This window comes from Malaclemys terrapin, chromosome 20 (assembly GCF_027887155.1).
Source record: "Malaclemys terrapin pileata isolate rMalTer1 chromosome 20, rMalTer1.hap1, whole genome shotgun sequence".
NCBI lineage: Eukaryota > Metazoa > Chordata > Testudines > Emydidae > Malaclemys > Malaclemys terrapin.
The window spans coordinates 17838576-17852708 of record NC_071524.1 but is presented as its reverse complement, the minus strand read 5'-3'; the positions used below and the strand labels follow the sequence as shown (position 1 = coordinate 17852708).

The window sequence follows — 14133 nt, the reverse complement described above, 5'->3', positions numbered from 1 at the left end:
CAGGAGGGAAGCAAACCTATCCGGTGTCTTTCACCACGAGACGAGACAGCCAGAAGGAAGGTGGTGAAAACGAACATTTCTCTTGCTCTGCTTGCTCTCAGAAGGGCAGAATTTGGCCCAATTTAGCTACCGCAAAGCCAGGCTGTTTATTTTAACTCACCAGGCCCCTGTGGGAGAAGGTTTAAATACCTCCCACCCTGCCAGCCAACCCACGGGTAAGCTGACGAAAGGGCCTGTGTCTGTAACACCTTCCCTCCTGCTGTGAACTCATCTCAGGAGCGCTTAGGTTGGTGAAAGACTGTTTTTGGGATGATGGGCGTTTTCAACTCCCACTGAGAGAGCTGGGGCCATCGCAGAGCAGACGCCTGGCAGAGAAAATCACGTGTTCATTTAAGGGCCAACTCGAGACCCCTTAAAGGGCCCGGATTTTCATAGGGTGGACGTGCCGCACTTTCCAAAAAGTCTCTTTAAAGTGTCTCGGGCGCTGGCGCTTTGTCAGTTACTCTGAAAAACGTAGACTTCAGAGGTTAAGGGCCAGATCCCTGGCGGGTGTGAACCAGCGTGACTCCACTGACTCTGGTTCACAGCCGCTCAGTGTCGGCAATCCTCGGGGGTTTCACAGGGAGGTGTGTGCTGTCTTAAATCACCAGTCGCCTGAGTCATGGGATTCTGTGAGCTCAGCTTTTGTTTTGGTTTGGGTTTTTTTAAGCATGTTTCTAGTCTTCACGGTGGCAGAGAAAATGTGACCTGCAAAACCAGAATCCAAAATCTATTCTATACACAAAGCTCATAATTTCTGTTAAGCCAATCTTGCAATTTGTTTGTTTGGTTTGATGGTACCAGCGTCATGCTGTTTGAACCCTTTGAGTTTAGCACGACTGGAAAAAAATTGAGTGGCAGGTGGGGCGTAGCTAACTGAGTCTGACCTCAACTCCACCTCTTTTCCTAGGGTCTTTTTAAGCGCAGTGGAGTCCAACTGGGTTGGCTTGTCGGTGTTCACACGCTATAAATATCCAATAATAATCAACAAATGGGGAAACTGAGGCAAAGAAGTGGGGGAGAGAAGTGACTGCCCACGGTCACCCGGGAAGCCAGGGGCAAAACTGGGATTAAAACCCAGGTCTCTTGAATCCCACGTCAATGCTTTATCCACTAGGCGACACTGCCGCCCATAACAAAACATATGCTTCATGCGTAGGATATGAATAATTAGCTCCACTATTGCAAAGAGACAATTATATAAGGAATCATATAATTACACACCTATGCTTCGTTAAGCTGTTGCGTGACCTCTGCGATACAGCCAAAATGCCGATGTATACCCGACCCTTTTCAAACATGACTCAACGTCTTGGCTGGCTCCCTCTGAAAACCGCTTGGGTCTGTTTGCCTCTTTTGCTCCTTTGTCCTGCTGACTGGCTCGTGCGGGCTGTGGGTGAACGTTATGTAAGCTGTGTACTGTGGGCCTACTTCAATAACACTCGTTTTATAACGCCGGGTCGTTTTTCTCCGTCACCTGTGCTGCAGAATTGCAGGCTCATTGATTTAAGCGGGGGGAAGACAGGTCACCATGGGGGCAAATATAACCCATCGGCTTCTGCAAGGTGGTAGGTTGAATCGTGCACCTCCTAGTGATGCTGGTAGAGTGGTCCCATGTTTTAAAAAATAGGATTCATTCACTGTATAGTTAACCTGGTTGATTAATGAAGATGTGCTATGGGATGCGAAGCCAGAGGACGTTACTGAGTCAGATAGGCTCATATTTGTGAATCACAATAGCAGACGAATGACATCTTTTTTTATACTCATTGTAAAGTTAATCAGTGGAACTCATGGCCGCAGGATACTGTTGAGGGAAACAGGTGACAGGATAGGACGCTGTACTCTTCTAGACCATTGCTGGAATAATAATAATAACCTAGTTCTTTTCATCCGTAGCTCTCAACGTCTTTTACAAAGGAGGCTGGGATCAGTAGCGCCGTTGTCCAGATGGGGAAACTGAGTCACAGAACAGTGAAATGATTTGTCCCAGCCAGCAGAGCTAGGACTAGAATCCATGTCTGTAGAATAACATCATACTTTTTATAAAGGAAGGCTAATGACAGATGTTCTTATTGCCAGGACAGTCTAACTTCTCTATTAAAAACAAATCTAGCCAACCTCCTGGCCTCATTAATGTCCGGTGGGGCTGAAGCTGGGATCGACGTGCCCAGATTGTGTGGGGCGAATTGGGCAGAACATAATTTTCTCCTCAATGAATATTCTTGAGAGTTTGAAATCTCCCTCCCCGCCCCCCACTCAAATCAGGATGAAAAGTCGAAATCTCAAACAAAACTTTGCAAACTGAAAAAAAACAAACAACGCCCCCACCCAAACCTGCTGACTTTTGTGTGTTGTTTTGGGCTGATCAAACCCGTTTAATCATTTCAAAACACTTGGACTTCTTTGTTTTTTGGGTCTAATCTGCTTCAATTTGGAAAGGAAACCAGGAAACCCGGGCTGGTTCCCATAAACAATGTCAAAACGTTTAGCCGAGCTCAAAATCCTCCTCACCCCCCCAACCCTGACACTTTTATTTGAGTCAGGAGATCCGTCAAACCCGACCCTTCCTTACCAATTGTTTGGACCAATCGGCATTTTTCAATGGGAGAAAAAAACAATTTGTCGAAAAAGTCCCACCCAGCTCTGCTCACTGGAGCCTCGGCCAGAAGCCCAAAGCCCTTGAGAGGTCAGCTTCCCACCGCACACCCAGGGGGTGCCAGGGTGGGCAGAGATGGCCCCATAGGACTCCCTTCTTATGTGGGGCTGGTCCATGTGTCTTCTCCCATCCCCTGGTGTAGGGGGCTGCATACAGCCCTATATCTATTCACCGCTTCCCTAAGGGCTGGTGGGCGGCAGAACGCAAGTTCGAACCTGGACTGGCTGAAATTTTTCCTTCTCAACATAGGGGAACACCAGGGTGCATCATGGGAAATGTAGTCCTCCCGGGGAGGCTGGCCTATGGAGGAGATGGGGTTCATGAGCCACCTGAACTACAACTCCCATGAGGCACTCCTGACTCAATATATTTCTGGTTTTGATCCCCTCCTCCCCAAAATCACACTTTTCTGTGGGAAAATTTTGATGACACATTTCACACCCGCCCCTCCCCTTGTCAAATTTTCACCAGGGAAGGGGAGGGAAAAAGTCCATCTCTAGTTAGAGCAGCCCCAAGGCTGCTCTGAGATACACGAGGCCCAGAACACAGGCAGTGCAAAGAAGTCTTTAACCCAGCTTCATCCTGCCAAAGGTTTGAAAAGCTCTGTGCGACGTCCCAGGTGACTACTAGACCCGCGTCTGCTTTGAAAAGGCGTCTGGGCCTCACTGCGGATGCTTGGGGAGCTGGTGTCGCTCCCGGACGAGCGGACAAATCTCACCCCCGGAGTCTAGCGCGGTTGGACTCGCTGGGCAGAGCTCATGGCGGGAAGCGGGGGTGGGGCTGGCATCGAACGGGGATCCCCTAAGGGACGGTTTCAGAGTTGGGGGTGCAAGACCGCTCCTGTGGCCTCGTTGAGCCTGGCTGAAGTTGGGCGTTATGGGGCTTTTCCCTGCACAGCCCTTCAGGAAAACCCACCGAGTGGGACGCGAGCTGGCGAAAGGTAGGTCCCTTTATTGGGGAGCGAAGGGGGGCAGCAGCCGGGGGGGGGGCCGCTGGGAGGCAGGGCTCAGCGGGGAAGGAGGCAGAACTGGTAGGGCCGCGGGATGCTCCCCAGGCCACTGGACTCGGGCGTGATGTCGATCTCAGCGGGCGCCACCAGGGTCCGGAGGGTGAAGTTCTGCAGGATGGCGGTGAGGAAGATGAACAGCTCCATGAGGGCCAAGCTCTCGCCCAAGCAGACCCGCTTCCCTGCAAGGGAGAGAGGCCGAGGTGCTGGGGAAACGGAGCCGGCCTGCCCGGCCTCGGCCCAGTCCCAGCTGCCCGCCTCCCCACCGCTCAGCAACAGCTGCGAGCCCTGCCCCAGGGGAGCTGGCGGGGGGGTATCATGGGGGGTGCTGCAGGGTGGGGCCCTGCCAGCGGCGAGTTGCGGCGAGTCCCTGGGAGTTGCCAGGGCGACGCCGGCATCAGTTAGCGGGGGGGCAAGATCCCACGTGGTGGCAGGAGGCTGCTCCTCAGAGCTATGGGAAAGGCGCTGGTTTCTACTTGTGAACAGAGTCACAGGTGGAACTGGGGAGAGAACCCAGGAGTCCGGGCTCCCAGCCCCCCCCCCCAACCTCTAGACCCCTCTCCACTCCCAGAGCTGGGGAGAGAACCCAGGAGTCCGGGCTCCCAGCCCCCCCCCAACCACTAGACCCCACTCCCCTCCCAGAGCCGGGGAGAGAACCCAGGAGTCCGGGCTCCCAGCCCCCCCACCCCCGGCTCTAACCACTAGACTCCACTCCCCTCCCAGAGCCAGGGAGAGAACCCAGGAGTCCTGGCTCTCAGCCCCCCACCCCCTGCTCTAACCACTAGACCCCACTCCCCTCCCAGAGCTGGGGAGAGAACCCAGGAGTCCTGGCTCCCAGCCCCCCCTGCTCTAACCACTAGACCCCACTCCCCTCCCAGAGCTGGGGAGAACCCACTCCCCTCCCAGAGCTGGGGAGAACCCACTCCCCTCCCAGAGCCGGGGAGAGAACCCAGGAGTCCGGGCTGGGGGCCGCACTCTGCCCACAGCAATGGGAGAGGCTCCTGCTCTGCTGTGTCCTGGCGTCGTCCCCGCCCGGCTCTGCCCCAGCGGCGCTACCTGCCGAGAAGGCCATGAAGGCGTCGTTTCTCCGGAAGCGCCCGTTCTCGTCCAGGAAGTGGGAGGGGTCGAAGCAGGTGGGGTTCTTGAACTGGGTGGGGTCGGCCTGGGCCGTGCACAGCAGCGGGATGATGTTCAAGTCCTGCGGAGCCAGCAGGGAGTTCAGCCATGAGACCCAGACATCCCGATATTAGGGGCTTTGTCTTGTAGAGGCAACTATCTCCCCTCCCCCCACCTGACTTTTCACACTTGTGATCTCAGCACTCTAGGTTGGGACGAGGCCTTGGAGACGGCCACGTGCCCTGTGGGGCTGGCTTCACCGACCCAGGTCGGCTCGCTCCAGCACACGGCGCATCCTGCAGGCTGAACCCTGCCACCAAGCCTACTGCAGGTGGGGCAGTGAAAGGGGGCGTGGCTAGTGAACGGGGCGTGGTTGGGGTAGGGGGCGTGGCCAGCAAAAGGGGGTGTGATTGGAGAAGGGGGAGTGACTAGTGAAAGGGGGTGTGATTGGAGAAGGGGCGTGGCCAATGAAAGGGGCGTGGTTAGGTAGGGGGCGTGGCTGGTGAAAGGGGCGTGGTTGGAGAAGGGGGTACGGCTAATGAAAAGGGGGTGTGGGTGAAGAAGGGGGCGTGGCTACTGAAAAGGGCTGTGGTTGGGGCGCGGGGCGTGGCTAGTTAAAAAGGGTGTGGTTGAAGAAGGGGGTGTGATGAGTGAGGGAAGGGGTGTGGTTGGAGAAGGGGGCGTGGTTAGTGAAACGGGGCGGGGTTGGCAAAGGGGCATGGCTAGTGAAAAGGGGCGTGGTTGGAGAAGGGGCGTGGCTAGTGAAAGAGGTGTGGTTGGGGGAAGGGATGGGACTGGGTGCCCTCCCAGTCGGTGATTTCAGCCCGTGCAGCCATCCTTCCCCAGCGTAACTCAGAGCAGCCCCCGGGCTCCCGCGTGGGGCCCACCTACCTTGGGCAGCGTGTAGCCGCGGAACTGAATGTCCCGGGTGACGGTGTGGGGCACGCCCATGGGGACGATGTCCGCGAAGCGCTGGATCTCGTGAATGACGGCGTCGGTGTAGGGCATCCGGCTCCGGTCCTCCATGCAGGGGCTGCGGTGGGGGCCGATCACCCGGTCAATCTCCTCGTGCAGCTTCTCTGGAGGAAAGGGGACAGGGTCAGGCCGGCGCAGGGGCGGCACCCGCCATAAAGCCCCCAGGGCCAGGAGCCTCACCGGTGTTGGTCCACATCACTTCACTGCAGCCTGCAGAGACGTCAGCGGGGGAACCCGGCCTCCCCTGGACGCCAGCTCAGATCCGCCCCATTGACTCCCCCGGAGCTCGCGCTGGGGACATTTGACCAGCAACTCTCTTTGGGTGAGTTACGAACGTGAGCCCCTCCTGCCCCCGTCTGCCCCCCGCCTACGTTGGGATACTCCCGGCCTCTGGGAATTCTTCACCCCCTGCCCCGGGGCTACCTTCTATCTCAGGGTGTCGCAGTAAGATGCGGAGCCCGTATCTCAAGGTGGAGCTGACGGTCTCCGTCCCGGCGAAGAACAGGTTGACAGTGGTTTTCGACATCGTCTCGTCGTTAAAGTGTGTGTTGGGGTTGTGCTTTTCCTGTGGAGGAAGGGTGCAAGAACGTTTAGTGTGTGTGTGTGTGACACCACCACGTACTAGGATTCTCTCTGGGGTGTGTGACCCCACTGGGGGGATTTCCTACAGTTAGGTGAAACTTTTATTCGGCAAACAGGCCGCCCGGAAGCACCCGGCCACTTTGCATCGATTTCGCCACGTGGGGCGTTAAAAGAACATTGGAGGGGGAAAGTCGCCACGTTTCGTTCATTTTGGTTTGAAACAACTTTGTTTCAACTTGTCCTTTAATTTTCAGAAGGAAAAAACATGTAAAGTGTTTGACGGTCAAAATCCAAATGAAAGGAAAATGTTCCCGACTTTTCGATTTGGCAAAAAGTTTCAATTCTTTTCCTCGTGATTTCTGGAGATCTGGGTTCTGGCGTGTGAGCGGCTTGGCAGGAGGAGCTCTCCCTCTGCATCCCAGCTGACCTGCTCAGCGGTGCTATTGATGGATCAGTTGTAAAATCGAGGGCCTCTTGACTAGAGATGGATAATTCCTCCCCCCACCCTCCCACCCCCAGCAAATAGTGCCTTTTCGGGGCACCAGAACTGTTTGCAAATTTAGGTTGAATCCAGCAAATAGTTTCGGCCAAAAACAATAAGATTTTTTTTTTCCAGAAAAGGTTGAAACGGTTCATTTCAGCTAGTTCAGAATGGCTCACTTCGATTTTTCATTTCAAAATGGAGTTTCATTGAAAAAAAAAAGAAAAAACAAAAACACCTGAAAATGTCCTGACACTACATGAAAAAAATAGCAATAAAAATGGTTTGGGGTTGAATGAAACATTCAGTTTGACCCGAAACAAATTTTTTTTTTGTTTCAGCAAGAACAATCTTTAAAAAAATCCAGTTTTGGTTTGAACCAAACCAAATTTCTTTTCTTGGTTCGGGCCCTCAACCAACCGTCAGCTCTGCTCTTCATGGCTTGTGCTCGTGAAAGATCAACTGACGTTTTCTTGCAAGTATTTTGCGACCACAGCGACTTGTCAGATTCCAACTCAGACAATTCTGTGCAGCCTGCTGCCATCCCCCGGGTGCATGGAGATTGTCTCTTTCCTCACCCCCCACCCCCAATCCCTTTTTAAATCTACCAATTCTTTCAAATGAAGGGGGAAAGGGCCAGCAAACCCCAAAGAGTTTTTAACCCCCCCTCCGCCCATCCAAAAAATAGTGTGGGAGCTTCATAACTCATGTCCCCCTGCGACTCCACTAAATTAGGAACGTAGAACTAGAAGGAACAATTAGGAACCTAAGTCCCCTGCTATGAAATTCACCCGCCTCTACTTCAAATCCAACCCACGTGAAATCATAGAATCATAGAAGATCAGGGTGGGAAGGGACCTCAGGCGGTATCTAGTCCAACCCCCTGCTCAAAGCAGGACCAATCCCCAGACAGATTTTTGCCCCTGGGGGAAAATGCATCCTGGCACCCTCTTTTGGCTGATCCAGCGAGAGGATAACAGCTTACTACTGCAGCCAAAGAATGGGATTGCCCCCGCGCTCAAGCGGTGGAATTCTGGGCTTTGGGGCCGGGTTCAAGGGGTGTGACCAGCAGGTGCTAGTTTTCCGTGAGCAGCACCCTTTTTGCTACTGTTCGGGCTGGGGCCAGCTCGGGGGCTCTCCTGCTGGCCAGGACGGGCTACCTGCTGGATTTTGATGAGGAAGCAGTCGATGAAATCCCGCGGGTTGTTGGGATCCAGGAGCTCTTTATGCATCTTCAGCTGCTCGCCGACGAAAGCGGCCAGCTTCAGGTAGTTCTTGTAGATTTGCCTGTGGGGCCCGGGGACGTGTCTCATGATCTTGGGGAACGTGAACAGCAACTGGAAAGAAGCCGGGGGGAGGGATAGAACTGTTAGTGGCTCTGTTCTCCCGGGACACAGCCAGGGACTGTGTTCCCCTCTAGGGACAGCAGCGGGGTGTAGATCTCAGACCGGCCCTCGGCTTGAGGACTCATGATCATGGCTGGTCTGGCCAAATCTTGATCAAGGGCTTCTGGGCAGAATGGGCTGGGGCAGAGTAGGGGTAGGGTGGTCGTGCGACCATGCTATGGGGCACGAATGAGACTGGAATCCTGTATCCAGCCTGGGCTCCACCCTGCAAACAAGACGTTGAGAAATTGGAGAGGGGTTCAGAGGAAGACGACTCGCGGGCGGTCTGGAAAACCTGCCTCGCAGCAAGAGGAAGCGCCATGTCTATTTAGCTTCTGCAAGAGAAGGCGACTGCAGCATGGTCCATACGTACCTCCAGGGGGAGGAGATTTCGGACAGCCGAGGGGTCTCTAATCTAGCAACAAAGGCTGAGTGAAATCTAAAGGCTGGGGGCTGAAGGCAGAGAAATTCAGACAGGAAATAAAGAGCAAACATTTAATTGTGAGGGCAATTAGCCCTGCGGATGGGCTGGTGTCTCTGTCATGGCAACCCTGAAAGACACGGGCTAGCTCACCCATCAGATATGGGCTGGAGGCAGGAATTGTCGAGTGAGGTTCTCAGGGCTGTATGGTGGTCTAGGAGAGGAGGCCCCCCCGATCCCGTTCTGAATCCTCTCTCACCTGCCCCCAGGTGGAGCTCATGAGTTTCCAGTTGCTGTTGATCAAGTTCAGCAGGGTGAGGAACTTCTCGTCGGTGTATTCGAAACGCTCCCCGAAGACCAGGGTGCAGATGATGTTGGAGCCGGCGCAGCTCAGGAAGAAGGTGGGGTCAAAGGGTTTGCCTAGAGGGGAGAGCGAGGGCCTGCTGTTAATCCCAGGCTTTGTGACCTCAGCCGTCTCCAGGGATCTCAAAGCACCGTAAATTAATTTAGCCGCACTTTTCCCTGGCAAGCAGGGGTTCTCACTGCCTGTCAGATGGGGGAAACTGAGGCACAGAGCGGGCCACTGACCCAGCCCAGGTCACAGAATCAGTGGAATGGAATCCGGCGTTCCCGACTCCCTGCTCGACCCAGTAGATGACAAGCTATACCCAGACACAGAACCCAGGAGTCCTAGGCACCTCCCCCTGCTCTAACCACTAGACCCCACGCCCCTCCCAAAGCTGGGATAGAACCCAGGCGACCTGGCTCCCCCTCCCCCCCCAAAGAACCTAATTGGGTTTGTGCAGACTGGAGGCAGAGCCCCAGTGTTCGGATCAGGACGCAATGTTTGGATCCTGGATCTCTGGATACCCTGGTCACTGCCCCTCCCCCCCGGCTCATCCGTGAACGGAGCCGAACCTTCTGTTTTCCGGAACTCAGACACCAGGTACTGGGCCTCCTCCTTGATCCGCTCCTCCATGCTCCGCTTCCCCATGCCGAAGTTCTTGAAGGTGGTGATGGCAAATCGGCGCAGCTGCCGCCACCGCTCCCCGGTGCCGTAGACTATCCCTGTGCAAAGGAAATTCAGTGCTGATCATTGCAAAAGTAACACACAGTGGACAACGTGATCCCAGCTCTCCATACACAACGATCGGGTCTCAGTGGGTGTTACAGCGCAAGACAGAGATCTTGGCGGCACTGTGGAGAGTTCTCTGAAAACATCCACTCCATGTGCAGCGGCATCAAAAAAGCAAACAGAATGCTGGGAAACATCAAGAAAGGGAGAGATAATAGGACAGAAAATCTCATGTTGCCTCTATATAAATCCATGGTATGTCCACAGCTTGAATACTGTGTGCAGATGTGGTCGTCCCATCTCCAAAAAGATCTATTGGAATTGGAAAAGGTTCAGAGAAGGGCAATAGAAATTCTTAGGGGCATGGAATGGCTGTCGTGTGAGGAGAGATTAATTAGACTGGGACTGTTCAGTTTGGAAAAGAGACGACTAAGGGGGGATATGCTAGAGGCCTATAAAATCATGACGGGTGTGGAGCAAGTGAATAGGGACGTGTTATTTACTCCTTCACTTAACAAGAACTGGGGGTGAAATAATTAATAATCATCAGGTTTAAAACAAACAAAAGGAAGGACTTCTGCACCCAACACGGACAACCTGTGGAACTCCTTGCCAGGGGATGTTGTGACGTATAACTGGGCTCAAAAAAAGAACTGGATCAGTTCCTGGAGGATAGATCCATCAACAGCTATTAGCCAAGGTGGTCAGGGACACAACCCCATGCTCTGGGTGGCCCTAAACCTCTGACTGCCAGAGGCTGGGAGTGGACGCCAGGGGATGGGTCACTCGATAGCGGCCCTGTTCTGTTCATTCCCTCTGAAGCAGCTGGCACCGGCGGCTGTCAAAGACAGGATACTGGACTAGACGGAGCATTGGTCTGACCTAGCCTGGCCATTCTTATGCACCACGCACTAGACACCACTCCTTTCTGTGACCTGGGGAGAGAACCCAGGCGTCCTGACTCCTGGCTCCAACTCACTGGACACCACTCCCCTTCCTGACCTGGGGAGAGAACCCAGGAGTCCTGACTCCCGGCCTCCCCCGCTCTAAGCACTAACGAGCGAGGTCTCTCCTAGGAAGGGGAAATGGACGGGAATCGACCGTGATCGCTGCCCCGGGGTTTCACACCCGTCCGCGGTACGATTCTAGACCCTGCAATACAGGGGGCCAGGACACTGAGTCGTGTGTGCGTTCGTCCGCGCCTCACCGTTCCCGTGACTCCACATCTGCACTGCCGGGAAGTCTCCCCTGCCGCTGAACTCCTCGGCCTTATCGATCAGGGCTTCCTTCAGCACCTTGTACCCAGAGAGCACCACGCAGGGCCGGGAGCCCAGGTGAAAGGTGTAGATCGGGCCGTAGGTTTCGCTGAGCTGGAAGGAATAAAGGAAGGCGGCTGTTAACCCCCAGCTGCAAGGGTCAGTGCTCAGGGCGCGCGGCTGGGAGTCAGGACACCTGGGTTCTTGCCTTAACTCTGCCACTTACGTGCTGTCCGACCTTCGACGAGTCATTTCCCCCTTCTGCTTGTCCTCCTACCCTTTGTCTGATCCGACTGTGAACTCGCTGGGAGCAGGGCCTGCCTCTGATGCTGTTAGGGTGACCAGACGCCGGCAGCATTCGGCTGGCGGACCCCCTCCGCCATGTGTCCCGATATTTTCTTCCTCTCATCTGGTCACCCTAGATGCTGTATCTGTGCAGTACTTGGTTTAGCTGTGTGGCTGGGAGCCAGGACTCCTGGGTTCTGTCCCCAGTTCTGGGAGGGGAGTGGGGGCTGGTGGTTAGAGCAGCGGGGGCTGGGAGCCAGGACTCCTGGGTTCTCTCCCCAGCTCTGGGAGGGGAGTGGGGTCTAGTGGGTAGAGCAGGGTGGGGGCATTCTCAGAGTCTAGGCTCCCGGGTTCTCCTGTGATACTAATAATAAATCGAGCTGCGTGACAAAAAGAATTCCGTTTTTGAGACAAATTTCCAAAGTGACAAACGGTTTTTGTTTCGCTGAACTCCACGAGCGTTCGGCCCCCAAATGCCTGTGAGGCTCTGGGCCTAGACGCCCGCCTGAGGTCGCATCCGGCCGCCCATTCCTATGACTCTATGAAAAGCCACGTTTCTGACGGAAAACTTTCCTGCCCACTCGAACCATAATAACGAGCAAACCGAGGCACAACTCACCTTCCGCAGAGACTTTATCAGCTCCTTCACCTCCACCTGCAGCATGTTCCCCAGGAACGGGATGGGGGTGGGCCCGGGCGGCAGGTTACTCCAGGTTTTCTTCTTCCGGGTCGAGAGGAGTAACAAGCACATGACACATATTGCCAGGAGGATGCTGAGGGTCCCACTGAAATCCATCCTGGAGCCGGCCTTTCTGCTCTGCTGCTCTTCGCGTTAGACCCTGGGTGTTGCTGGCAGAGCCTTGTCTATATAGCCCCCCCCCACCCGCCCAGGGGCCTTGCTGATAACGGCCCTCTTTGCATCACAGCTCTGGGTAAATAATTGCAAACGCTGCTGGATGGCGAAATTTGGAATTTTCCCCTGGGGCCCCTTGCGCCATCCATGGGGACCACCTGGGACAGCTCCTCAGCGCGGGCTTGAACCCACAACCTCGCTCGCAAGCCTCCCTCACTGACGCGCTGTGTCCTCTCCGTGGTGGACTCGTTCGCCTCGGCCCCGGGCGAGGGAAGGACTCAGCGTGGGCTGACGTGTGTTTATCTGGTGGGTGTCCACAGGCTGGGGCGTTATTCACCAATAAGGAATTCCGCCACACGAGCAGTTTATTCGCTATGGGAGGACCAACGACCACCAACTCCTTCAGTGCATCACTGGCTCGCTCTGTGCCTCAGTTTCCCCAGCTGTAAAATGGAGAGCATAGGCTCCCTTGTTTGTCTGTTCAGAATGAAATATCTTTAGGTTGGAGTCTGGCTGTAGCTAAATGGCGTCTTGAACTCGGTTGGAGTCCTTAGGCGCTATTGTAAATAAAAAAAAATAATAAAAGACAGGGTGAGGCGCGGTCTGGTGAAAGAAATAACAAGATCTTCACAGACAGGGAAGTGGGACACAGAGAGATTCAAGGCTGGGGCAGAGATGACAGCCAAAGGCAGAGCTGCTGGGTCCTAAGCCAGTGTTAATCCCAAACCCGTCAGCTCTCACCGCAGCTGATGCGTTTATTTGCCTGGTGTCAGGAGTTCACTGATAAACCATTTCATAGGAAGGAGGAGGGTAATTCTACTGCCAGACACCACCCTATTCCCTTTCGTTAATGAGTAAACTTCCCCTTGCCCTCAAGTGGCTGGAGAGGACATGCAGTTATATTTTAAAAAAATGTTGAAAGGGAAAAAAGTGTTTTTTCTCCAATTTTTCTGACCTGTGAGTGAGCTGAAATACGTCCATTCTTTGCACAACTCTGCTTAGACCCAAAGTGGGGTTTGGTTTAGTGGGGGGACCAAACGTTTCAGAGCAAAATGATTTTAGAAGCACACAAGTCTGTCTTCCCTAAAGCTCTCCCTTCCCCATACGGTAACCTGAGCAGGGCCACCCAGGGCATCGTGTGTTGCAGGCAGGGCCCCAAACTGGACCGGTCCCCACACTTGTCCCCTTTGACTTCCTGTTGACTCCCCACAGACTTCCCATTGACTTCACCAAGTTCTGCCTCAGCAACGTAACAACTGAGCAAAAACTGACTCCAGTCTGTAATATTGGGCTCATATTCAATTGTCTCCCAAACGCTGTGGGGGCTCAGGGTGGAGTTTGGGTTCCTGAGACCCCCCCATTGGTGAAGTCAATGGGAAGTCTGTGGGGAGTCAAAAGGATGTCAATGGGGAGTCAACAAGAAGTCAAAAGGGCCAAGGGGAAATCAATGGGGCGTCAACAGGAAGTGAACGGGAAATCAATGGGATGTCGACAGGAAGTCAATGTAGCCAATAGGAAGTCAATAAGGAGCCAACAAGAAGTCAATGGGGCATCAATAGGAAGTGAACGGGACATCCATGGGATGTCGACAGGAAGTCAATGTAGCCAATGGGAAGTCAATAAGGAGCCAACAGGAAGTCAATGGGGCCAATGGGGAGTCAATGGGGCGTCAACAGGAAGTGAACGGGACATCAATGGGATGTCGACAGGAAGTGAATCAGGAAGCCAATGGGAAGTCCACCTGGAAGTCAGTGAGACCTTGGGTTGGCTACGGGCCACAATATACCCCACAATGAGACCTCAGTCTTAGCTGGGTCCTCCAGGCACTACCGTAATGCATATAATAGCAATAGTGTAATGAATACGACTCACTCTTGAGCAATGTTTCCCTTCTGAATCGCTGGCAGAGCCAGAGACGCCTGCTCCAGGGATCCAGTGGGCGAAGCCGTAACCACAGTAGTCTGGGTGGGTGGCACTGCGGTTAATTATTACCTGTCCTG

The 14133-nt window shown here is 54.2% G+C and overlaps 1 protein-coding gene across 2 annotated transcripts; it reads right to left on the bottom strand.

Annotated features, from left to right (window-relative positions):
* Positions 1-3499: 3499 nt before the first annotated feature.
* LOC128826432 (cytochrome P450 2F3-like) lies at positions 3500-12125 on the bottom strand. Of its 2 annotated transcripts, none has more exons than XM_054009697.1 (9): positions 11900-12125; positions 10947-11109; positions 9583-9732; positions 8924-9084; positions 8019-8195; positions 6219-6360; positions 5712-5899; positions 4761-4902; positions 3500-3886 (listed from the first exon to the last, which is right to left on the bottom strand). In XM_054009697.1, the coding sequence occupies exons 1-9, from the start codon at positions 12074-12076 to the stop codon at positions 3705-3707; spliced, it is 1482 nt and encodes a 493-aa protein (XP_053865672.1). In that variant the 5' UTR covers positions 12077-12125; the 3' UTR covers positions 3500-3704. The 2 variants fall into 2 exon arrangements, with proteins under 2 accessions (XP_053865672.1, XP_053865673.1); XM_054009698.1 differs by having other exon boundaries at positions 3692-3815.
* Positions 12126-14133: the final 2008 nt, after the last annotated feature.